Here is a 27,505-nt window from a genome sequence, read left to right on the forward strand (position 1 = left end):
GGTAAAAGTCTACTCTGCTAGTGGCTGTTATTCAGGAGAAGTGGCCTGTACAGGACTGATATCGGTCATCTCCTTTACTCATGGTTTTTCATGATATTCGTCAGGTGTTTGCAATTAAAGTGTTGACGTTTGCATTGGTGTATTTGCTTACAGCTGAAATTCCCTCTATGAGAATAAAACCTACTTAAGGAGCCACCCTGCTGTTCACGTCTGTGCTTGTGTGGTCACAAGTTCAGCCTCAAACCAAGTTGGGTAATAAAACAATAAGAAAAGAGCTGATTGAAAACAAGGACTGAGCTGAAAGTAGATGGTTACTGATACTCATCATGACATGTGGCTGTCCGGTGAAAACAGCTGCACCATCCATGTGTTTCCTGTGGCATCATCCAAAAATAGATGATGGGATTCACTTCAGTGCTGCTTAACAAGTCTGTAAGTTTGGTCCTTTTCCAGCTTTTTACTCAACCTCAACACCCGATCTCCTGCTCATTCCTACCCAATCAGGTGCAGGCGTGTAATGAGTTTTTTTAAAATCCAACCATTTCACTAAACAGCACCAAGACTGCTGCGTTACCTGAAGTCCACGACGTGAACGTGACATTAAAATTCTGTACAATCTGATTGTATGCTGCAGTAAAACTGGGCCTGAGATTTATTTGTTTGTACCAACTTTATTGTTGTTTATGTGTGTTTGTCATTTGCAGGCAAGAAGTGCCGAGATCCCCGAGCTGAGGGCGGAGCCTCTAATGCGCTCCAGCAGCAGCAGTACGGCTAGCATGAAAGTCAAAAATGTTAAAAAGTGAGTAGAAAAAACTCATATTCAGACACACTTCTGTCATTTCTGTCTTCGTATTTGTTTCCAGAACTGGATCTTTATCGCCTCTGTCTCGTGGGTCTTTTCCCATGTCCTCCCTCTCATTTCACTCCGTCTTCTCATCACCAGGGCGTTACTATGGACAGACAATGTGCTAACCAAACTGTGCATGTGTGTGTTACGTTTCCAGACTTTGCTTCACCAAGGGCCACTTCCCAAAGCTGGCAGAGTGCGCTCACTTCCACTACGAAAACGTGGATTTTGGCACAATTCAGGTACCATCTTGAACCATCTCTTGGAGGTGTCTTTACTGCATTAATGTCAAGTCTAATCACACGCATCCAATGTGATGGGTACTGACCATCCTTGATACAGCAGCTTCCACCATGAGGGCTTTCTGTCATGTCATAGCTGGGAAAAAACTTGATATTTCATTTTTCCTGCAGTGTTGGGGAAGAAACTGAGGGAATGGCCTCTGCTGTAATAGACCTAACAGAATAGGCAAGGGTTTGCAGGGTTTGCCTGTAAAATACAGCCTGATTTTAATTGTTTTCTTCGTGTTTGAAACCAGGATTGCTTCTTAGCAATTTAAAAAAGCCTGACTTTGGATAAAGTTGTCAGAACTGACATTATTAGTGTGTTGAGCCTGGACTGTAGATCCTTGAATCTACTCAGTGTTGCTGCAGTGTTTCTGCTCTCTTCTGAAAACACTGTAAACATAAACAACTATGGAGAAAATGAAAGCTTTTAATAGTCTGAAAACTTAACCATGGTGGTATATCCAAGGTAGTATTTACATTAGCTTCTGCTTTAACTGAGAATGTTAGAGGCCTGATGAATAGAGAATGCAGCTGGTGTTACTGGGGCCTCCTCCATGTTGACCGAGTGCTGCTGTTGTTTACGTCTACACTTCAGATTTCTAACTCGGGCTCTGCTAAAACATGTTTAAAAACAGTCTAAAAAAAAGGCCTTACCATGGTAAGCTCGCAAGAGAAGCAAGAACCATTGCAATGCAATAATTTGACAAATTTGCAACGATGCACTGCCACCATTTCAGTGTCAGACGCCAGTTCTTGTTGTGTTTGCTTTAAGTTTGTACGCCTGCCAAGAGTTTAAAAACTACAAATCATTAAAAATGCATTCAAAAATTTTACTAAATAAAGGCTGGAAGACCTGCAAGTCTGCACACTGTTGGGCTGCAGCTACACCATCGTACTGAAACATAAATGGTAAATATTCTGATATTTTGATTCTATTAAATATATTGTCTGTCCATGTGTGGATTCATTTCTAATAAATATTTTCTGGTCATTATGAAAGGAAAAAGCTGGTGTGCAAATATGCTGGTTTAAAAATGTATTTAATACATTTAACTTATAGACGCACAGCAGAACCCCCCCATCGTCGACTACTCCCTCATCCACCTTGCGTCCTGCACTGTGAGACCTCTGCAGCCAGTAAAAGTCTCATCCCGACTCTTGTTTTGTCTCTTTTTCTCTGACAATGATTTCTTTGCCTACGCTATGGTTTGCGTGTTTAAAGCTGACGGTGTGTTTTTATATGTTTGCTAGCTTGTGGGCAACGCAAACTCTGTTTCAGTGTCACGCTGCGTCTGGGATGAAAATGTTGCGTAGTGCAGCTTCGCAGAGCCTCGATAGATGTCACAGCGCCATCAAACGAGTCCAGAACATGAAGTTTTAAGGTCCCAAAGTTACTTAGTTCATCTTTGGGCAGAAGAAGCAGTAAAAACATGAAAGCAATAACAGCAGGTGTGGAATATGTGGAAGTAGATTTATTTATTTATTACAAATAAATAAGAAATACATGGGTCTAATGGCAATAGCAGCCTAAAATGTCTATAAAATGGATCCTATAACCTTTCCACCTGATTTCTGTGTTGCTCAGCACCCCGTTCTTTGTAAATGTACAGATCTTTACTTCTGCATACATAAAGCCCACACTCTGTATTAACACCAGTCAGCCAAAACCCGTCACCTGGGCAGGTTTCTGCAGCAGCTGCTGTTCGCTGTGATGCTAATCACAGCGCTGCCTCCAAGCTGGGAAACGGAAGATGACACCCACAGCTTAGCTGCTTTAAACAGAACTTGCTCCCCCAACATGGCGGATCAATCCCACAGATGTTTGTGCATGGCGCCGTATGTACGTATTCTCTATTGAAGAGTGACCTTGTGGGATCCAGGACTTTTTGGCGCCACAAGGATGTGTTGATGCTTGGAAGCACAGTGCTAAAATTCCTGAAGGACTTTCCAAAGGTACAGAAATGGTTTTTGCGTTAATGTTGTTGGCTGTATTTACATTCAAGGTAAAGATTTGTGGTTTTCTCCTGTTTTTATTTTAGTCAGCTGTGTTGTTAAGCTTTCACCAAATGCATGCTGGGATTCGTCCCGTTTTGGCACATGGTGAGAATACAGAGGTGAAGGAAAGACTCTTCCAAATATGTTTTTCTCCTCAGTTAATGCAGTCTGATCCTTACTGGTCCCAGTCAGTAGGGGTCAGCAGTCAGCTGGATTTATTGCTCCTTGCTTTCCTGAAAGCTAAACACAAAGTTCTGAAGCTCATCTATCCTTCTTCAGCTGCAGGTTATTTATTGATGGAACTGGAGCTGCACTCAGTGCAAACACAACGGAGTTGATTTCAGTAGTCTTTAATTTGTAGATGGTTCTCATGTTGTCCCAGCTGGCTGCTCGGTCCAGCACAGCCTCGTGGTTTTCATATTGCTGTCAAGTATATCTGCCTTTGTTTTTATGTTTACTGCTGTACGGTTTCTCTCTCCTCTCCTGACTGAACAAAACCCCGGCGGTAACTCATGACTTTAAGAGATTAAAGCTCTGCTGTGTCAGTTATTTTATCTTTAATCTTGTGTAGTTAATTGATCAGAAGCATCCTGCTTCTTGGTTCCTGAGTGAATCTGACATGATGAGTGGAGCAACAGCCTCTGCTGCTGCACGATGCCACATATTTGGATATTTTCTCTGAAAGCTGCATCACTAAAATAAAGATGTTTTTTGAGTTGAGCCAAGTGAAGAGAACTAAATATCCAAAGTAGTAAAATTTGCTGGACTGAGGTCATCTTGAGTATCAGCTATATTATTTCATTACCATAATGAAGGAGAACAGGCAGCTATTTTCCATGAAGCTTGTATTTTAAGGTGAACGCAGCAGCTTCTTCCTTGTTTTGGCAGGCGGATACTTTTTCAGTCTTTCTCGCAATAAGACAGAAGTGTTTCTCTGTTCGTCCATATCTGCTTTATCTTAATGAAACAGCTCATTTCAGATTTTGGGTCAGTAACAAAGTGACAACTCAACCATTTTCTTGTCTTTTTAAAGAAAAGCAAGCAGGCTTTTTTCAAGTGAGCCCACATTGTGATGCACCGCCAGCAGTTTTCTCCGCTGATTTTGGTAAAATGCTCCAACTTCCTTCATGATTTTTTTTCTGTAGCCAACAGACAAGGAACTGCAAGATGTCACTCTTCATGCACAAAGTTTCAGGTCCTAAAATGTATTTGCACTTTGAGGATTAAATGTTGCTTTAGGTTGTAAACAAAGGTGTGCCCAGTGCAATCTTTTAGACATTGTCAGTTTTTCTGTACAAACAAAAGCTTCCCTGCCTTGTCACCACCTAGTCCTTGTTTTTCTTTTCTTTCATGTACCAGATTACCTGCTGTCCCATTTCTCCTTTCCAGGAATGACAGTATAACAAACTTTTAGTCTGTGTCCGAATGCCCCCCCGCTCCCCAACCCCTCCTTCACTGCATCATCGCCGCAAACCATGTGACTACCAGCCGTCACCACAGCAACCACAACACGCGTCAAGATGTCGTTCCAAAAAAAATCCAAAGTTGTGTGTAAATATTTTTGTTTTTTTTTCCTGATTTTTTTTATTCTTTGCTGCATATCTATTCAATAAAAATGTTTTTTCGCCTCCTTCCTCCATGTTGAGCTTCTGCCTGCAGTGCATTGTGGTCTACATTGACCCGTCTAGTGACCATCGATGGTCACTACTTTTCAAGATGCATTGTGGGTAATTGTGAGCGCACTACTTTTTTCTCTCAGGATATTCGGACGCCGTGTATGGGGGCTATGTAGGGAGTGGGGGGACGTTCGGACATTCTGTTAGTTTACTCACAACAGAAAAACCTCCAGAAGCTGCACATAGAGAAATACTATATTTATGTAACAATTTTATTTTATTTTATTTTAGTTTATTTAAGTTTACTTTTTATTTATTTTATTGTAGTTTTATTTATTTGTGTGTTTTATTTATTGGTGTAATATTTTTGCATTTCTGCTACTCCACAAATGCTCTTTAAAAATAGATTAATCCTTAACTTGGTCAAGTGTTTTTATTTGGTTTCTGTAGAGGAGTAAATTGTAAACACTTCAGCAGATTGAAGACAGTTTTGTGGCCTTTACTGGACATTCAGACTGAACGGTAGGTTTGAGTTTACCTGGCTGTACCTGTGAACACCTCCTGTAAGGACAACCTTCCTGCCTGTGCAGGTAACGTGGAGGTAATGTGCTCTCTCGCTGTTAGCTGTGGTTGTTCGTATGGAATATAGTCAGACGGGGACGGTACCAACATGGCTTTTATGTTGACTCTTTATGGAGCAGCTTTTACTCTTTTTATTAGTAGTTTCTTCAGGGCTTTTGGTCACAGATACACACACCTGTGTGTCTGTGATGTGTGTGTGTGTGTGTGTGTGACATACCTGTATGTGTGCATTGTGTGTTCTGGGATTATCAAGCACAGCAAAATCCTGCATGAGGCTCTTCTAGTCATTTTAACTAATTATCTGGTCTTTATTTATCAGGTAGCATTTCTAAATATGAATAATTTAAGAGCCTGTCTTTGACTTTACTACCGAGCTACCTGTAGCTGCCACACTATATTTCTTTCGTTCAGTTTATTTAACTTTATTAGCTCCAGATGTTTTGTGTATCTTTTTCTCATCAAAGCCAGATGTCGCTTTATAAAAGTTACACACTGAAAAACTGCTCTTCCCTGTGAACTAAAAAAGTTTGTATTGATTTTGGCACAGTGCACTATAAGGATCGTATTCGGTTAGAACCCTGTTAAACTGAATTTAAAAAGTTTATGAATTGGTATTGATTAATTTTGTGTCAACCCTGAACTTGTTTCGTGTAATGACTTAAATCCCTTCACGCGATGGATCCCTGCAGATTTGAGTCACATGGCCAGACTAATGCAAATACTTCACCTATAGAATATAGTAGATTGAATACGAAGTACATTTGTCCAATCAGCCCCAGGAAGATGCATTAACAAACCAACCCTAACAGCAAACGTAGACTATGTTCACACCGCAGGTCTTAATGTTCAAATCTGATTATTTTTTTTATTTTCAGAAATCTGATTTTATTTATTTATTTGTGTGGTTTACATAATCATTTGAATCATCATACTTCATTGTGAAGTGTACGCAACCCTGAAGTGACCTTTGCGCAGAGGAAGACGTGAGGCTGTTACGGAGGTAAATATGGATGCTACACGTTAGCGTGTGGATCATATTCAAAGCTGTTGTGCAGTGAGAGCTGTAAGACATTATTATAAAATATTGTTCTGTCCATTGTTTATATTTCTTCTTGTTGCCCCTCTCCTCCGGTGCAGAGTTATGAGGTCTGACTCAGTTCAGTAACATAAAAGTGGGATTAAATGCGACACGACTGCTCAGCCTGAGGTCGCTTTGAAAAGATCACATATGTGTCTCTTACATGTGAAAGTGACCTGGGTTGGATTTGAAAAAAATCAGACTTTTTGTTGTTAAGACTGTGAATAAAAAGTTCAGATATGGGTTTGCCTGCCCGTGTGAACAGCTCAGTTTTGGGGTTAAAGGACTCGGGGAACCAAACCAGCTTCTTGGAACTTGAACAGCTTTACACCAGAAAGGTGCAACAACCGGGCGATACTGTGGAGGAAGGCAGCCTCCATAGTTTTGCATTACCAACTAATCATCTCTCATCAGTTTCATCTTGAGGTTTTACTATAGTATCGTAGTACTTGTGTATAATTTTGTACTGAATAAACTTCCCTCCTTATTTCTTTTATATATTTTCTGTAGCCACCTCTGCTGTTCGAGCTCCAACTTCAGGTCCCTCTGCCACAGCTGCTCAACAGTAGATGCTTTAAGTGCTGAATTCACTTTTGCATCACTGGTTATTTGACTACTAAATCTTTAGCGTATGGAAACCAGCAGTCTTCAATAACCGTGTAAGCTCTGCCTTTACTATTACACGTCTTCCACATCATTGTTTGAGACTTGTGTTAAGAGTGAACGCACCCTTGTAAGAATTTGAAATGTTTTTTAAACCACATGGTAGTCTAAATTCATACTTTCAAACTCCCCAAACTGTTAATTACATTAATTAAAAATCTTCAGTCCCTGAGCTTTACAACAAGAGATTGAAAATCTTCATGATTGGACACTTTGCTCCAGCGTGACCATGTCCTGCAGGTTCTTGTCTCATTTATAAATTGTGAGATGAAGAAAAGTTGGTGCTAAAAAATCCCACCAAATGTTTTTACCAAACATTGGTCAGGTTCGACTATGTCATTCGCCAAAAAATATGAGGTTTATTTCAAGATGGCTGCCAGGATTCGTGAGGCTCAGACTGTCAGTGTCACATTTTTTACACATGGATTCACTACCTCAGAGTCCAGATCTTCACCACCCTCCCCCCTATTGAGATTCTTTGGGATGAGCTGGAGTAGACTTAAAGACGTGGTCTAACTCGCCCACCATTAGTACAAGATCTTGTTAAAAATGAATGCATCTCTGGACACAAATGTGTATTTTGACATCACACCGACCTAAACGTGTGGTCCAGTGACATCATTTGCTGCTGTCATGTAGATGAAACAGCTCCTGCTTCGTGGACCTGGCATGCTGGGTGTGTTTTGAACTGCATGTTTTATTAATCATTTTTAGTTTGCTGGATCTCTGTTTTATAAATATTGTAAAAGAGAAAATGATATGATGGCCCAGCTGTCAACAAACAATATGTCAGTCAAGGTTTTTGAAGTCAGACGTTGAACTGTCCACTGGAACGGGAACTGGGCTTGTTGACTCCGACCACGAGTTTATGTAGAGTTGCAGCAACTTGTTGGGAGATGCTGCTAGCCTGAATCAGCATGTGAATCTAGTAAAGAAAAGAAAGTTTTTTTCTGTCTTCGATGTCTCTCTCTGTGCCCCTCAGCCCTGCAGTCCTTTGTACAAAAGTGTGCTCCTCCATATGGCATATCCAAGATCTAAATGTTTTCTCTGCCACATTTCCGTAGACCGCAAAGAGGTTCAGATGTACCAATTCTGTTAATGAACGCAACCACACGAGCTTCTGTTTTCCACAATCGTAAATGTCATCCATTGTTTGCTCTACAGTGTCAGCGTGACATTTACCCCGAGGATATTTTAGCAGTCATCAGCTTAAATTTCAGTTTATTTCATAGACATATTTGGTCATTTTAAGGGTCCCAGCAAGACAACTGACTTTTTACACATTGCGTGACGTGACAATTTATTAAGCCCTGCAAACTCGTGTGTTTGCAATTCACAAACGGCGCAGAGGGCGCGTCCAGCTCTGCACAAGATGTTCCTAAAACTGCACTGATCTGTAAACAGAGATGCAGCCAGCTCGTTTCAGTAAAGACAGCAGCAATCTACCAACACAAACATGATTCAGTCATTTAATATAGCAAAGATAAGGAAAACGTGGACGTAGGAGCCACACATCCCTGCGTCTTACTAACATCTGTAAGCAGCTGTTATTCCAGAGTAGAAACGTGCTGATGTATCATAGCTGCATCAACATTTAAAGGCAACACAAGTTATGATGCATCAATAAAACACAACATAAAGAAATGAGGACCAAAACAAACATGTTGCTGGTATTTAATGACTCAAGTTAAAGTTATCTTATTTCCAGGGTAGCTTAATCTTGCATTATATGTACATTTGCTTAAAAAATCTTTCCCCTCTTATATTCTAACCTCCCCTAATATTACATAATACTAGTGCTGCCTCCCTACACCAATCCAACCATACCGGTTCTTATTTATTTATTTACCCTACCAACTACCTGCTACCTGCCTGCCTACTTACCTGCCTGCCTACCTGCTTGCCTGCCTACCTACCTACTTGCCTACATACCTACCTCCCTACATACCTGGTGGTACTTATCTCTGATGTTCAAGATTTATTAAAATACCAACCTACCTTAATTTTGACTTCTAGAAAAAGGGAATTGGGATAAATGACGTGCAACAGAACCAGATGCAAAAACCACTGTTCATACCTTTAGGACTCGATAGTACATCACCACAACAAATTAACTCAGAGCAGAGATTTAGTAAATCTGGCATTCGGCGCTTCAAAATTAACCTTTTCAGCTTTTTGTTACCTTCAGCTTCAAAGATTGCTCACATCACTAATTTAATTGGCACTTCACCAATGTCACTCATGAAAACTTATTTGCAGAGTCTACTGCTTCTTTGAGTAGTAGTAGACTGAGCAGCTGTGGAGGGGCGCCCCCTCATGGTGACAACGGTGTCAGAGCGTGTGATTTCATGAAGCTGGTGAATGAGAGCAGCAGGCTGGATATGCAAGCAGCCATCCGTGTAATGAAGACTGACGTGTCCCCTCAGCCCATTTTTAGCTGGTTTCATACAGCTGACGTGTCTCAGCTGCTTCTCCCTCCAGAGTCATGACTGAGGCGGTCCTCGGGGAAGGAGGTGGCTGTGATTGTCATTTTGTCTGTGAGATTGCTTTTCCATCCATCCACCTTTCTATCAATCTCTTCATGCAAAGCTTGCGAGCGTCCGTACACCCCAGGCCCCTACTGGCTCCAGACCGCCCTATCCTCCCAAAGCAGCTACAGACTAAGGGTCCATCGATATATCGGCCGGTCGATATATTTTTTACTGATTTCCGACAGACATCCATGGACAGCTCTGTGTTGTTGGAGACGCTGCATCACTGCTTCCCCTCTAGCAGGTGCTGGTGGAAATCGTGCTGCATCAGCTTCAAAACAACAGTAAGTTTTAGACTTAGTGCACCAAAGTAAATTATATTCGTTGTGAAATAATCTTGGACACCAACATTTTCAGATGTCTGATAGTGGAACGATTTCACACAGCAGCTGATCGATCAGAGTGATCAGCTGATAGACAACAATTACCTTCCACTGATCTATAAAGTCTGATAAGAGTTTCAGTAAAAACTCCATCTTGTTTTATTCTGTTGAGTCTAGAATTGGCTGCAGCGCAGAGCCCCAGCAGCAGGAGAAGAGACGTGATCCGAGACATGTACATAGCTGTTTTAGCCTCATAGTGAATTCTGTAGATTGTTGTGACAGTATAAATATTCTGGCCTTCTTTCCACGTGCACGTGTTGCTTCACGTACGATGGCAGTGTACATGTGGTTGAAACCACTGCGATGCACAGAGAAGGCAAAAATATTACTTTCTCATATAACCAGCAGCTCCTAAACTGGGAGGATTAAGAACTTTCAGAACTTCTATTTTTAATAAATGTTTCTTTAAAAAAAAGCTCATAACACTGTTATTATTGTCATTTTTATTTGGTAAATTGTGGGAACAAAAGCTCCAAATATCGGCTCAAGAAAATCGGCAGCCCGTATCGGCTTCTGGCCCTAAAACATCCGTATGAGTCGTACCACAAGTCGTACCACAAGGATGGAAAATAAGGATGAAGTTAGTTAGATAGTTTTGATTTCTTATGCTGTTGAAGTTTGGCGTGTTTGTGAGAGCCGTGACCTGCAGAGGGATGATGTCAAACCCTCCATCAGAGATCTGCTCTCCACCGCCTCCAAGCTGAGGATGATGTAACTGTTAGACTTATTCTGCCTTTGTTAGTGACAACAAAAGACCAGCCAGAGCACAAACACTCACTCTGTCTGCCTCACGTCATCGTTTGGAGGTCAGCATCACTGAAAGCTGCATTTACACAGCTGAACATTAAGTTTTGACAACAAGATGGTTCCAACAAAAACTGCTCGGTGATGGTGCCACACACTGATGAAGAATAAAAGTGTTTTTTTATTTTGATTCATTCATGCTGCTGCTGCAGAGTTTGGGTAAAAACTTGAATGATGGTATCGGGTCAGTGAGGCTTCCATTTAAACTCAGACTCAGAACCAGTATCTTAGTGGTTTATAAGTGAGGTTTGATCACACAGTGAAAGGCTGCTGAAGTGAAAATGTTTAGATTACATTTCTGTTGATCCTGAGAAAAGACACGTCCATGGTTTGTAGGATCTTCTGTTAAGTTACTGACCCAACATACCCAGCAACTGTTTGCACGTTAAGTAAAAGAAATGTACATTTTAGGGAGAATAGTGACAGAACTATTCCAACTTGGTGAAAATGATATGTTGATGTTGTACAGCCACAAAGTTTTCTAGGTAAGAAGCAGCTTGGAGCCTGTTCTCGTTTGATGCATCCTGGGTGATCCTAATAAGGAGCCTACGACAACCAGGCAGCTGAAAATTACAAACACCTGTTTCTGGCCAAAGTGGTTTTCCTGCATCTTTGTCTCTCCAATAGTTTCTCCACATGACCTGAGTGATCTCCACAAATCACTGTTTAATTATTCCTTAAAAACGCTTCCTCAACATCACCTGTCAGGTTTATAAACGTTCTAAACAGCAGTTGGGGTCCACATGATGACCAGAGTCTGTGGACAGCAGGTGGAAATACAGACAGTTTTTGTCAACAAGCACTTCACAAACTCAGCTGAAAACTGCTGCTTTGTGTGTGTTAATCAGCTCATGTTTTCTCACTGATGCTTTTGCTTTACATGTGTTTTTTTTTAACTAAATGTTTTTTTCTTTTTCTTTACAAAAAGCAAGATTTTACCAAAATACCACCATTTGTGATCTAATGGTCACACAAACCATCTTGTTGCAAGTTAGGAAGCAGTGATGCAGAGAGGGAGGGTATGCACACTGTAGGGAATCTTTATATATTCTGCTTTATAAATGCTGCCACTGGGTTCATGTAGGTAAATGATTAGCAGTGAATCCTGAACACTCCCACTCATCTGACAAGGTGAGGTGGGGTTGGCATATTGATGTGTTTTTACGATAAATCCCACGTCAGATTGTGATCTTCCTTGTTTTCTTAATATTATGCAGCATTAACTTTTTTTTAAGAATCACTTTTCCACCTGCAGGAGGTTGAGGCTGAAGTTAATCTTCTTTTGCAGCAGATGTAGGGGAACTTCACCGGCATGTCGTGCATCTGTCATGAGGCTCGGTGAAGAGGAAAGTGACTTGCATGAAAGACAACAGCTACAGGAGCAGCCAACACGTAGAGGCACACAAGGAAGGATAGCCTATCTGGTTAGCACCAACAAAATCTTTAAGATTAAATACTTAATTATTTAAATTTAAAAAACATTATATTACAGATTAATATTGCTATTAATATTAGATTATCAGATCTCACACCCTTGATAAAGGGTAACATGTCTGCATACGTAGGAACGCTTTACATTCCCAGAGTGATGCATGTTCAGGGCCAGACATTACCTTTACCACCCCAGACTGTTCCATGTGTCTTATTATAGCATTTGCAGCTTGGCTAAACTGATTTACAGACATGGACAAAGGTGCCTGGCTAAGAGGAAAACATGGACTATTCTAAAGTGGCTTCTATGAACCCTGACCTAAATCCTATTGAGCGTCTTTGGAAGGACCTGAAACATGGCGTCTGGAAAAGGCTCCTTCAAACCTGAGACAACTGGAGCAGTTTGCTTATGAGGAGTGGCCACAATACCTGCTGAGAGGGAATCGTTGGATTGCAGCGGTTGCCTCAAAAGGTTGTTCAACAAAATATTAGGTTAAGGGAACCATCATTTTTGTCCAGGCCTGTTTCATTAGTTTATTTTTTAAATAATTCTGTTGAAACATGGTTGAAAAGCAGTCTGACTTTCATTGGTTAAATTTCATTGAATTTTTTTTTTTTATTATTATTACTTTTTCAGATTCAGTTATTTCTGTGACCATTGTGAGTTTTTACTTTTATTAACCGAAGGGTACCAATAATTTTGTCCACGTCTGTATTTGTCTTTCCTCCCTGACACTTGACAAATTGTGCTTCACTTTCCTACCTGACCTGTGGAATGCTCCTGTGGGGAAATGCCTGCGATGTGGGAACATTCAACCTGCTGAGGTGGCTGCCTGCTGCACTTCTACAGGAGCACTGAGACCTTGTTTTGAACGCTCACATACCCCTCTCTGGCCTCATGGAAATGTGTGAATCAAGACAACTAAATTTCAAAATCCTTTTGACAGTAAGGGACTCTGTAGGCAATGTAGTCCATTTAGCTCCACCCATCAAGAGCTGTTTGTGACTGATGTGCTCTGAGTAGATTATCTGATGTGTGTGATTGTAATGGGGTGGCTGCTAACTTGGAGTATGATAACAGCAGTGTTCAGAATGGCCTGAATTAGCAGGATGCACATATTGACATTATACTCCACCCACTAAGGTGGAAAACCATTATAGCCCATTCTACCCTTTGTGTTGAGGGTCATTCATTAAATACATTAGACTGAGCTCTTTCATTCATACTTGGGTGTGTGTGTGTGGGTGTGTGTATACACTACAGTAATTGGATTGCTTTTGTGAACCTCCTCTTAGCCATGATCTCATCCCCTTGCATCAACCTCTGTCTAAATTTTATTGCAGGGCTCAGTCCCATGCCTGATCCATTTTTGCAGCTTAATGATTTTAGGCGTAGCTCCTTCACACGTCCTGCAGCTCTGGAGTACTGCAGCAGAGCCCCTCAGGCAGCCTGCACAAAGCCCACCGTGGTTCTGCAGTCCAACATTGTCAGAATAGCACCACAAGAGACCAACTGCTATTTTTAAATGCAGTTTTCTCATATATTCTGCAAATTTGCATCCCACATCTTTGATAAGATCTCATAATGGTAAAGCTCTACATTAGAAGTCACTAACAAGCGGTCCCACATGGACCCAGAGTTAAAGTATAAAATCTGACGGGGTACTTTTACTTTAACTGGCGCAACTTTCTTAACAGTCTTAACGGTAGCGTTCAGGAAACACACGGACCAATTGTACGTGAGATAAGCCATGCCCTCGGCCAATCAGTGGGTGAGGCTCCCGGCGCGGCGGTAAACTGCCCGCTGGATCAGACGAAGCCGGAATAAAGACGACTGCGCTGGAGAAAAGCAGCAAATCTGCTAAATCTGCCTGTTATCGGTGCCTTTGGGCTGGTTTTTCTGTTAAGTCTCTTACAAATATGGTCAGTTGTGGGTTTTTGTGCTTGTTTTTTTCTGAGTGTAACTGCTGATTTGGGCTGGTCCTGCTCCTGTTAAACCCCCTGATTCTCTCACAGCTGTCCACAAGATGGGATCTTATGTTAGAAGAGTCCAGACTTTAAGAGGGAGGATCTAGGTCAGTTTCTGGTCGCCATCAGAATGTGTACCTGCATTATGATGAACTCAGATTTAAATACAAGTTTTCAAGACTTTACTCGTCTTCTAAAGATTGACGTTAAACAGCACAGATTACCAGCTTACACCTAACGACCGAGATGACGGGAGTGCACTATGACTCCAGTGTGAGCCCAGTTTAACACTAGCACGCATCCAGATCATCCAAATCATGTAGCTGTCGATTAGACCCCTCCCAACCATCCTTGTTAAAGCGTCTGCATCCTCACTGACACCTCTCATTACCCACATCATTCACTCCTCCCTCACCACTGGACTGGTTCCATCATTGTTAAAAACAGCTACCATCACACTTAAGAAACCTGGTTTGGATCCCAACAATCTCAACAACCTCCATCCCATCTCCAACCTCACATTTATTTAAAAAAATCCTGGAAAAAGCAGTTGCCTCTCAGCTCCAAGCCCATCTATCCCACAACAATCTGTTTGAAAATTTTCAATCCGGGTTCCGCCCATTCCACAGCACCGAATCCGCATTACTTAAAATCACAAATGACCTCCTCCTGGTAGCTGACTCCGGTCCGTTATCCATCCTCATCCTCCTTGATCTGAGTACGGCCTTTGACACCATTTCCACTCCATCCTCCTGGCTAGACTCTCCTCCATCGGCATCATCCACACCCCCCTCAGCTGGTTCAAATCATACCTCTCTGGCCGCACTCAGTTCATCCAGTTGAAAACATTTACCTCCCAGTCAGTCCCAGTCACCACTGGTGTGTCCCAGGGCTCTGTCCTGGGGTCCCTGGTGTTGATCACCTACCCCCTTCCTCTCGGTTATATTTTTAGAAAACACCACATACATTTTCATTGCTATGCGGATGACACCCAGCTCTACCTCTCCACCAAGCAGAACTCCACCCTCCCACCATCCTCCCTCACAGATTGTCTTCAAGAGATTAAGTCCTGGTTTACCTCAAACTTTTTTAAATTAAACAGGAGCAAAACAGAAATGTTATTAGTAGGTACTAAATCTGCTCTCTTCACATCTGAAAGTTTCTCCATTCCCACTGATGATTCTTCCATTTCGCCCTCCCCTCAGGTAAAGAGCCTGGGTGTCATCCTCGACTGCACTCTGTCTTTCACATCACATATCAATAACATAACCCGGTCAGCACATTTTCACCTTCGCAATATCAACCGCCTCCGCCCCTCCCTCCTCCCTCCCCCCTCACACCGCCGCCATACTCGTTCACAGTCTTGTCACCTCCTGGGTGCTGCAGACCCCTCCCCAGTCCAGAAGCACTCAGAAGAGGCCTGGTCCTCACGCAGCAGCATTCAGAGCAGGAGATGATCGCCTCTGTTTCAGGACCAGGCTGGAAATGAAACGTTCAAAGCTGCTGCTGGAGGATCCTGCGCTGGCTTACCGTCAGATAGTAATGTCTATTAATGAAGAGTATGGACAAAAATATTTAAAACGTTAAAAGTATTGTGACAAGTTGCAGACTCCGTATTAAAAAACAAATTACACTTAATAAATAATCAAAATATTGACTGAAAATTTTTTATTTTGTTATTTTTTGCTATTCTAAACAATTTTAGGTTGTCTTTTCATCAGTTTTTGCCTTTTTCACAGCATCCGTCTCCACAGTAGCATCCATTACAACTATATATACTAGGCTACTATGCAAATCAGATGATGCCATCATTTAGCGACTTCTAGCGAGTTTTAGGACAGCCAATAGCTACTTTTCTTATTGAAGAGTTGGCAACAGTGCACAGCCCCAACCGCTTCGCTTTTATATAGCGCAAGTTGCCAACACCAAGTTGGGCTGAGGAGTCGCAACTAAATAATCCACCAGCTCCCTGAGACACAAAGAGACAACATACCTTATAAACATGAGACCAGCTCTCAGTTAACACAGTGAACAACCCGGATTTAAGAAACTCATCAACACTTGGGACAAACAGCATCACTGCCATCTGGTCTCCATGTTAGTGGAGCGTCTCTCCCTACCCTGGATGAGGAGGGTGAGTCCAATGTTTCGCCACCACTATGGTCAAGCCGCAGCATAGAACCGGATATGACACAGATTTCAATGTGAAACCGAAATGTCTCCAAACTCATTTTATCCCAGATCACACCGGGCAGAACATAGCTGCTGGTCTGAGACTAACTAGAGCTACTGGGACCCGGAGGAAAGATGCTGGCCTGGATGGATGGATGGATAAATGGATGGATGATGGAAATTAACATTAAAATGAATAATAAATAATCTTGTTAAATAATCAAGATCTCACTTTCAATCAGAATAATCGTGATTATTATTTTTGCCATAATTAAGCAGCCCAAGATAAATGACTATAGAACAGAATACATCTGAGATGTGTAAAACATATATGCTGCTCAAAAAATAAAGGGAACACTAAAATAACACATTCTAGATCTGAATGAATGAAATCTTCTTATTAAACACTTTGTCCTTTACATAGTTGAAGGTGCTGACAACAAAATCACAAAAATTATCAATGGAAATCAACTTTTAACCCATGGAGGTCTGGATTTGGAATCACACTCCAAATTAAAGTGGAAAAACACAATACAGGCTGATCCAACTTTGATGTAATGTCCTTAAAACAAGTTAAAATGAGGTTGTGTTTGGCCTCTACCTGCCTGTATAGCCCCTTTCCGACTGTAGGAACCTTTTGCAGTTCCTATAACTTTTTCAGGAACCAGGCCATTTTTTCGCACGTTCAGACAGATAGGAACTAGGGGCAAAAGCCCTCAGTTCCTAGAACCATTTTAGCTCCTGCTCCGAGGCAGGGTCTTTTTGGGGTTCTGTAGGAACCCTCATGACGTAGATGTTTCGTGACAGGTAGCTACGCCCCTTGCCAGATTTCCGCATCTTGTGTCCCCGCCATGTTTTAAAAAACACAGTTGCACATACGGAGAAAAACAACAACAGAACGTGATAAAAGGACCAACGAGGAGGCCAAAGCTCTTCTGACCGTCTACGCCACAGAGGATTTTCAGAGGTTTTGAAGGTTCGCAGCAGAATATAAAAATTTTCATGATGATCAGCTCTCAGTCAGAGAACGCGGGGATTTATCATAACGCAAAGCAGCGCACGTAGAAAACTCACACAAGACGACAAATAAGTTAAGAACCACGACAACCGGAGTGGGACGAACCAAAAAACCAGTAAATGATTCGACACTTTGGACCACCAACATGTCTGCTCAGGCAACGCTGCAGCAGATGACCCCTGCGTGGGGCTTCTGGAGGTGATCATCTGCAGTGAAAACACAGCAAACTCAGAGGAGTTAGTAAAGTTAGTAAACAGGACAAGAAGCATTAAAGCTTCTGTATAGACCTAAGAGTTGTTCTCAGGTACCACCCAGATAGCTGAGCTGATCTACTTCACATGTTTTCCATCTTTTTTGTATATAATCCGGTTCTGATCCATGTTTACTACATCCTGGATGCTCCTGCTGCCTCCAGCAGCTGCATCGATCAGGTAAATAAAACAGATTTAATGCTCATAAAAATATCTGTTCTTGATTTAATAGAGATAACAAAGTTAAATGTAAACAGGGCATGTATGCTTATATACAGATAGTGGTTTAAATGGAAAAGGGTGAACTGATGGAGCCACACAGAACTGATTGCAACAGCAGACTCAGTCATTTCAATGGAACTTAAACTTATTTTTTTAATTTCATTTGAAGTGACTGCTGTTAACTTCTGCACTCCTGGACAGTTGAGAATTTTGCACTATATATTATAATGAAAGGTTGGCTTTATTAGCATCATTCTTGTTTATAACTTGTTTTTTTTTATTCTAAAATGCTTATCTATTCAGCAACTAAACCAGAACCAGCATCAACCACCATCAACAGCATCAGCCAGCTGCCAGCACCCTCTGCCATCCTGGACCTGGTAAAAAGACATCCTATTGCATTGTACCGGCATCTTGTTGAGTTTTTATATTACAATTCAAAATATTTTAATATAGTTGCTGTGTGTTAAGTATCTGTATCAGATAAGATCTTCATATACACACATGTAAATAGTTCTTCCTGCACAGCTGTGTTCACTATAAAAAAATAAACTTTGTAAAGAGTCTGAAGTTTTCAGTTTTTGTCAGATGTGGTTTGGCCACATCTCTGAAATGTTAGCTAATAAAACATTAAGTAGTTATTAACCATTAATAAGCTATGAAATAATAAATAATCCATCTTCACTCACTACATTTTATGTCTTTATCCTGGGGTGTGAGTTACATTCCAGTTTATTAACTTTTAAAATGCACCACAGGATAAAGTTCATGTTTAACGAAAGTGCAGCATCAAATACTTGTGGACACTTATAAAAGTCGCTTTGGATAAAAAAAGCATCTGCCAAATGACTAGAAAAGTACACACCTGTAAACATTTCACCACCCCTTTACTACATTTTAACCCTCATATACTAATAATGCTGTGTGACTATGTCCTCATAATTCTAAACCATAAGTCAGTCAGAACCAGCCCTCCAGTGACGGATTCCTCCACCTTCTACTGATGATTCCATGATGCACACAAAGCTTAAAGCAGCTGATGAGATCTTTATTCTGAACACATGATGCATTTTCTATGGAACATTTTCTCTTTAAATGTGAACATCATGTATACATGTATGTTCTGTCTGTCCAACTTCCACAACATGATGCTTATTATGAAGAGGTGTGTAGTGATTTGTTGGAAGGCAGGAGGTAAAACATCCAGGATGCAGCATCCAGCTCCTTCAGTATCTGCAGCAGGTGGTTGTGTCCATCCTCTCCAGTGCAGCTTCAGGCGACGACAGATGGACTGAAATGTCTCCCTGGACATACAGAAATGCTCTATCTACTGCTCATCGGTAAAACTGGGAACAACCTTTTCCCACCATCATCAGCTTTGCTCCGGACCAGCCGGACAGTGAGGAGTGTTGCTCAATGAGTCGCAGCAACGTCTGAAACAGAACACGAGTTACAATGAACCTGCCACCTGAAATATTCACTTATTGTAACCTGCTCACCGCCAGTAGAAAACCGCCTGTTGCTGTGTGGCGCAAAAGTCACACGTCACTGTCGCAGACGGTTGCGTCACATTGGTCCTGCTACCGCCCCTAAACTCATGTGCGAATACAACATGAAACAGTTCCCCTGGGGAAGGTAGTTCCTAGAACTAGAACAGTTCTTAGAAAATCTCTGTCCGAATGCGCCTTATGACCTCCCTACAACACCTGGGCATGCTCCTGATGAGGTGGCAGATGGTCTCCTGAGGGATCTCCTCCCAGACCTGGACTAAAGCATCCACCGACTTCTGGACTGTCTGTGGTGCAACGTGGCGTTGGTGAATGGAGACATGAGGTCCCAGATGTGCTCAGTTGGATTCAGGTCTGGAGAATGGACGGCCAGTCCATAGCATCAATGCTTCGTCTTGCAGGAACTGCTGACACACTCCAGCCACATGAGGGTCAGCATTGTCTTGCATTAGGAGGGACCCTCATCTCGGTACCTAATCGCAGTCAGGCTACCTCTGGCAAGCACATGGAGGGCTGTGTGCCTCCCAAAGAAATGCCACCCCCCACCGTTACTGACCCACTGCCAAACCGGTCATGCTGGAGGACGTTACAGGCAGCAGAACGTTCTCCACGGCGTCTCCAGACTCTAACACGTCTGCCACATGTGCTCAGTGTGAACCTGCTTTCGTCTGTGAAGAACACAGGGCGCCAATGGTAAAGTTACCAATCTTGGTGTTTTCTCTGGTAAATGCCAAACGTCCTGCACGGTGTTGGGCTGTAAACACAACCCCCACCTGTGGACGTCAGCCCTCATACCTCCCTCACGGAGTCTGTTTCTGACCATTTGAGCTACACATGCACATGTGTGGCCTGCTGGAGGTCATGTTGCAGGGCTCTGGCAGCGCTCCTCCTGTTCCTCCTTGTACAAAGGTGGAGGTAGCGTCCTGCTGCTGGGTTGTTGCCTCCTACGGCCTCCTCCACGTCTCCTGATGGACTGGCCTGTCTCCTGGTAGCACCTCCATGCTCTGGACACGACGCTGACAGACACAGCAAACCTTCTGGCCACAGCTCGCATTGATGAGCCATCCTGGATGAGCTGCACTACCTGAGCCACTTGTGTGGGTTGTAACCTCCGTCTCATGCTACCACTAGAGTGAAAGCACCGCCAGCATTCAAAAGTCACCAAAACATCAGCCAGAAAGCAGGAACTGAGAAGTGGTCTGTGGTCACCACCTGCAGAACCTCTCCTTTATTATATATATATATATACTGGTCTACTGTGGGACAGTAGAGAGAATAGAGTGATGCATGTTTAAGACTGCTTGGTGACAAGAGTCAATGCATTACACCACTAAGACTAAGACCAGTCTGCAACCGCTATAGTCTGACTTCAAGGCCTCACCACTAGCTGTGTTCTCTAGACAAATTCTAATTGGGTATTTATGATGGTCAACATTTCATTATTAGCCTACATCGTAAATACAAGATAACTGTGAATGCTGTAAGGCCTAACATGGAAACAACTATTTGTGGGGCTACAGAATAATGGGCTGGGCTAATAAAGCTTGTACCATATCTGGCTGCCAAACCACATAGTGGACACTTTTACAGGCTTAAATAAAATTTGTGGAAGAGTTCATTTTTAAAAAGCCGAGGTCCCCCAATCATTGTGAAGTGTCTAGAAAAGCGCTATAGAAATGTAAGGAATTATTATTTATTCTTAATTATTAAAATGCCTTAAACAGTTAACATGACTCTGGTCTTGGTTCTGACCTTTCTCCTTCATCATCTTCCTCCTCATCCTCCTTTCTGCTTGATGGCTTCATCCAGGCCAGCAGAGAGCTGCTTCCCTGAGCTGTCTGGTGAAGCTCCTTTAACGTCTGCTTTCTTAATCTCTTTTTTTCCAGGCTGCAACTGATAAAAGCCGAGGCCAAATTTTTTATAGACTGCTTAGAATATTGCTGCTTGGAATAAAAAAAAGAAAGATTTTTCATATTATTACGCATCATTTTTTATTATCGCGTCAACATACAGTACATAAAAAATAATTCTGATAAAAAGGCCACTTTTTCAGCCCCGACGGTATGGGCAAGTGCTTCTATCTGTCTATCTGTCTGTCTATCTGTCCGTCCGTCCCCCTGTCGCGAGAGAGAGATATCTATATATATATATATAGAGAGAGAGGGATCTCTCTCTCTCTCTATATATATATTGGCTACAGAAGTTTTTCTCTAACTGGACCTTTTTAAATTTTTGTTGAATAGCCCTGCTCTATGTTATTACATGTATGTAAGTGATGTTATACACTGCCCATGTTGCTTGGTACACATTGCTAGCACGGGTTGGACCCCAGCAACCTGGACTATTGATACAACGATGGATGGATTCATGCATTTGTGTTGTTTCCACTAAATTATGGTCAGACCAGCAACGTTTCTCCATCTTCTATTGTCCAGTGTTTGTGAGTCTGTGTGAATTGTAGCCTCAGTTTCCTGTTCTTAGTTGGCAGAGGTGGTACCTGGTGCTGCTGCAGCCCATCTGCTTCAAGGCTGGACGTGTTGTGTTCAGAGATGCTGTTCTGCAGACCTTGGTTGGAACCAATGCTGATTGGACTTCCTGTTGCCTTTCTATAATCTCCAACCAGTCCACCCATTCTCCTCTGACCTCTGACATCAACCAGACATTTTCACCCAGACAGCTGCTCACTGGACAGTTTTTCTTTTTCTTTGGAAACCATAGAGATGGTTGTGGGTGGAAATCCCAGTAAATACGTCCTTGACTTTTTGTCATCATCCAACACCTCTGAATGTCAGAAAAGCTTCTTTCATTATGGGGAAGCCAAAATAGCAGGATCACAAAGATAAATTTGTTCATTTCACCCAGGCTGTATTGTATTAAAACTCAGTGCCTTTTTCTTTTGCGAGGTGTGGTGGACTTTTAACCCTTGAGCCATTTCAGAAATGAGAGTTAAAGCAAAAAAAAAAAAAAAGTTAATTTTGTTTAAATTTATGGATGTTTTAACAGCAGGTTTAAATAGACTGTGTAGACGCCTGAGCATCACCATGTTGCTGTCAAATGGCTTTGCTTGGTTTTTAAGGCAGCACAGGGAGAGATTTGCAGCCTTCCTTGGAACCCACATGTGCTTTTCAATGAGCCGACTGTTTGCTGGTTCCTCTGCTCTCCGGCGATACATCCCTTCTCATCTATTTCATATAGATGGTGCATTTAAAGTCGTCAGAGGTGATGCAGCGCCGACATATTCCAGATTTCTTTTTTTCATGTTGCTTTTCTGTGGTGTTAACTTTTTTATGTAGCCCCCCCCCCCCCCCCCCCCCGCCCCCCGGTGCAGTTTGCGGTGCTTTTCTTTTTTCTCACTTAGTAATATGCTTAACAGAGTACTTGGAATGTCTGCAGGATTCCTCTGCAGAGCACTTTGAGGAAGAAATATGCCACGATGCTGGAGGACAGCACATGTGGAAGGAAAATTGCTTTCCTGCAAGTGCACCCCCCCCCCCTCTCCTGCTTTATCTCTCTCCGCTGCTTCTTTTTGTCATCTCTTTCCCTCTATCTTTCCCTTTGTCCTGGGAATGTACCAACCGGAGAGGGATGGGAGGAGGAGAGAAAGCGGGGGGAGGGGTGAGCCAGCATGTCAGGCTGAGGAGGAAAAAGGAGTGAATAGCATGTGGCCGAAAGGACACGGAAAGCAGACGGTGAGGTCAGCAGAGCAACACGACTAAAAGAAAATTACTTTTTTTGTTGTTGTGGTTGCATTCGCCTCTTGATTCTAGCTGCTGGTCAGACTGGGAGAAGTTGTGTTGGGTGCCTGTCGACAGAGAAAGTAGGCAAGAATATGAGGATGGGGGAGAGGGTAAAATGGAGGAGATTAAAGCTGTCCCATTGAGGAATTCACCAAACCACCACCACTGCCTCTCGCCTTGACTGCTGGACATATTGTTGGCTTTTCCACATTCACTCTGAATCCCACACTGGGAGACTCGCTGCAAGCGAGCGAGAGCTGACATTTATGTCCTGCTGAGGGGAGTTGTGATCCGGACTGAATGTCTATTCTCTCACTGGGGAAAGACTAGATCAGAACCAGACATGGGACAGGTGTTGGCTCGATAAGGAGGGTCAAACCGAGCTGTTCGGCATGGAGGCAATGAAAGCGTAGCGAGGAGCGTAAACCACACTTGACCTACTGTAAGTATGACAAGTGTTTCTGTGTCTGACGGTTCTTCTTGGTTCTTTGTGTACAAAGGTCTGCTGCAGTTTCCGTCTTATCCTTGTGTGCCCATCGGACTTATTAATGAGATGTCTCTGCAGAAACCTTTAAGATGGTTCTGTTTAACCGCTGAGCAGCCCTCTTTGAAATTTACTCTCACCAATGGGCTTTTGTTTGGGATTTATGATCATGTTCCTTCAACAATGTAAACAGTAACGACAGCACAGACCATTCAGTGGTGTTTAAAAAGTGAGGATGTTATCATTTCTTACTCCAGTGGTTCAGCTTGGACTTGATGAAGTAAAACTAGTTTATATGCAGGTGCTTGTAGTTCAGGTGGTTTGAACGTTTGTTTGGCGCAGCAGTTGTGTTTTGCTTAGCTTAACCTCCACGTTGCAGAACATGTGCAACTTTGTGGTTGAACAGAAGAAACATAACCTGACTCTCATTTGGGGACTTGTTGAAATTTTGCCATTTGAATGACATTTGAACACTTACTGAACGGTGAAAGTCTGTGTTCAGCTTCAGTATTACCTGCCAGGTAATATTTGCATTTGCATTCAGATGATGTGACAAAAAGGAAGAGAAACAATTTCGTAAACTGTGTCTGACGTGTTGAATTTAAGCATCATGTGACTGATCAGGTCTGATCTAGCAAAACAAACTCGCAGCCAACATCAGTGAGCGTGGTTTAATAAATATGTTGCATGTCTGGGACCCCAAAGACTAATGAGCGCGCTCTCCATTTTCTGGTTGTGGATGTTTGATTTCTGTTTCTACAACAGCGCTGTTCTCTGGTGGCGCTACAGTTCCATTTACTATCCTCAAAACAATTGTTTTATTCTGTTTTCTCTTTTGTGGCTTTTAAAACGATCATTTGAGATTTCATTCATTCATTTAGCTACTGAAAATGTCTGCAGCTTTGCGACAGTTGTTCTGTCAGTCAGCTGGAAGACAACCAGCAAACATCTCTGGCTTGTTTTATTCTGTAAATATCTTTATTTTCTAAATGCTGTCAGCAGCCGTGCAGAGGCCACTAATGGGACTGTTGTTTGTCTGGTCTTCCTGTAGATGAGTTAAACTAAAACCTGGAGTTCTGATTACATATACGAGCTGTAGTCTGTAGGGGTAGGCTTCTAATCATCACAAACAAAGCAGTTGGTGTAACAAGTAAATTCCCCAATTATGTGTTCATTAAAATGGTTTCCACAAAATAACCTGAATGCTGTTAAGCCTTTTGTGTTGTGAAATAATTTGCTCCACAACTGACAAAATGTGACCAAAACAAACATTTTCAGTTTAAGTTTGGTTGCAAAATTCAGAATGTATTTTGCACAGATTAACAGCAGATGCGCTGTTGTGTTCCCCACATATGCGGATAGATATGCAATTTATTTGGGATGCATGGGATGTTGGCAGGAGGCCCTTTGGTCCTGGGGATTGTTGGTTTGCATGATCAGATAAGCATCTGGGAAGTTTTAAAGGCTGTGTCAACACCTCAAGATCTCTGTTGTGTTCTTTCCGAGCAGTTTTCTAGTGTAGAAGGGCACATTTTGTCCAGAGACTGTTGCCATGGGGTGTGCTGGGTCTCTAGCGATCTTCTGTGGGCTGTAAGTGTCAAAGTGGCATCCATTTGTTGTTTGCTCACATGTGGGTCAGGCAGGAAGCAGATCCAGGTTGGAGATGAGGCTGCCAGAACAACAGGGTGGTGACATTTTGATCATTTCTAGATACAGATGGTTCATGCATTCATGTCCCCACGAAGACAGATTATAATAATTGTGCTTTTCAGTCAGGTTTAAGATTTTTCTTTATTCCACTTTGACACAAAATTGCTTGGTCTGGTTTTTGCATGTTTGCATTTCAACTCGAATCAAGATACAATCATTCTTCTCCTCTGTTTGTCATTGGGCAGCTGTCTTTCAAGTAAAGGATCAAACCCAAAAATCCATCCTGTGAAATAAGAGGTTTGTTGGAATGCCTTTCTCCACTGGATCCTTCCTTGAATTTTTTTTATTGCTTTCTCCAACTTCTCTATGAACAGAAAAGCTTTTATTTGTACGTGGACAGCGGCACAGAAGCATCATACAGAACAGGCTGACAACAAATGAGCCCAGAGTTTGTTTGGCTCTTCTTTTCTGTGCTTTTCAGCAAAAATGACCACAAAAAAGCTTAGTGTTGCTCTGTGAAGAGTTTATTCACTAGATCTCCACCATAAACAAACATCTCAGAGTAAAACCTGAATAAATGGGAGCAGAAACACTTCAGTGTCTTTTCCCACCGCTGGCATTGATGCCCAGGTGATCACGCTGAGCATGCACACCTCTCTCTCAGGCTTTTGGCTTTATTACAAGTCAGTGCGTCCTTCTCTGCTGAAAAATAACTGTTTGGCCAGCTTGAATGAAATTGGATGCTCCTTTTACAGTCTAAAACTTTTTGTCAGCACTCCACTGGAAATATTTCTCCGACACCTGAAGGAGGCAGTTTATCTATACAAGGCAGGAATGGAAATGATGAATGGGCTTGAATTTATATAGCACTTTTCTGGTATTGTTGACCATTCAAAGCTCTTTTACCATTCATACACTCATACAGCATTTCTTATTTTCCACAGTCTTAAAGGTACACAATGCGTTTTCTCACATTCAAACGACTGACCTTCCAATTAGCAGAAACTTGCTTTTCTTTCTAAGCTACAGACAACTTAAAAATAGAGAGTAAAGATGTCACTTAGGTTTACACTGCAGGCTGAAGTGGCCCAAATCTGTTTTTTTTTTTGCCCCCTATGTGACCTGGTTCTAATCTTTTCTTAACAGTCTGAACAACACAGATCTGATTTTTTCTAATGCAACACAGGCCACCTGGATATGTGGTCCTAGATCCGTATCTGATCTTTATCCATGTGACTTCAGTCTGAACGGCCAGGTCGCATTAATCCGACCGACAGGTCGTACATGACAATGTGTATAACCTCTTACCTGTTAAGGATCACATGACTCTCCACCACTCCTGGCTGCGACTCCGTACCCATGTTTCTCTGTACAGCCGTTGCTGCCACTGCTCCACTAAATGCCATGGCCACAAATCTGGATCTCGTCTTTTATAATCTCCTCCCAAAAATGAAGCCAGTGGAAATGTGCTGGCGACAGTTGGACAATAACTGTAAAACTGCAACATACGCTCCCCTGTTATGCAAACACCAAGACGTCGCACGCTCGCTGTCACGTCGTCAAGTCCTCTACGCATGCGGGACACTTTTGGTGCGCATCAGGTTCATACAGGAGATCACATACAAGTCGCATTTAACTGGAAATGTGAACAGACTTAAAAAATCCGAATTGAGCATTAAGCCCTGCAGTGTGAACGTAGTCTTGGTTCTGTGGGACTGTTTTAGTGATTCCGTCTTCCCCAGAATGTGTCCATGTGGCGTAGGTGCAGATATGTATGGACTTTAAATATGTTCAAAGAGTAAGCAACTATGTCTGTGATGATGATTTTCATTGTATAAGAAGCTGTAACCATGATCCATTTCTATCTCATAACCAACCAGAAAATTACAGGTTTGTAGTATGTTAGCATGTAACTATGGCAACCTGTAATCTGGCATCCATGACGGTGATGGCTGTGGTGTAAGAAGAGTGTATTTGAGCAAAAGAATGTTGTTTTTTTGTGTGTCAGCTAACCCATGAAGTGAGAGAAATGTAGCTTTTACTCACAAAGGCCAATAATTGACATTTAGGGGGCTAGGGTAGCTTTGTTGTCATCATACATGGAGGCATGATGAAAATGTAGGTAGCTGCCACTGATGGTACCCTTAAACACAATAAATAATAAAATCAAATGTATATATATAAAATAATTTCAGTCATACAAAAATCCAAAATAAAGACACAGTGTAATGAGGAGGCAGTGAGACGAATAAAACCAATAAAAATACAATAAATAAGT

The 27,505-nt window shown here is 42.1% G+C and overlaps 1 protein-coding gene across 5 annotated transcripts in view; it reads left to right on the forward strand.

The window, feature by feature from the left end:
* The window catches only part of arhgap32b (Rho GTPase activating protein 32b), a 141,052-nt gene that overhangs the window by 70,695 nt on the left and 42,852 nt on the right, over positions 1-27,505 (forward strand). For all 5 annotated transcript variants that reach the window (XM_042007847.1, XM_042007851.1, XM_042007849.1 and 2 more), the window contains 2 exons: positions 705-799; positions 1,005-1,089. In XM_042007847.1, the coding sequence (XP_041863781.1) occupies positions 705-799; positions 1,005-1,089 (180 nt within the window). The remainder of the gene's footprint in view (positions 1-704; positions 800-1,004; positions 1,090-27,505) is intronic.

This window comes from Melanotaenia boesemani, chromosome 15 (assembly GCF_017639745.1).
Source record: "Melanotaenia boesemani isolate fMelBoe1 chromosome 15, fMelBoe1.pri, whole genome shotgun sequence".
Lineage (NCBI taxonomy): Eukaryota > Metazoa > Chordata > Actinopteri > Atheriniformes > Melanotaeniidae > Melanotaenia > Melanotaenia boesemani.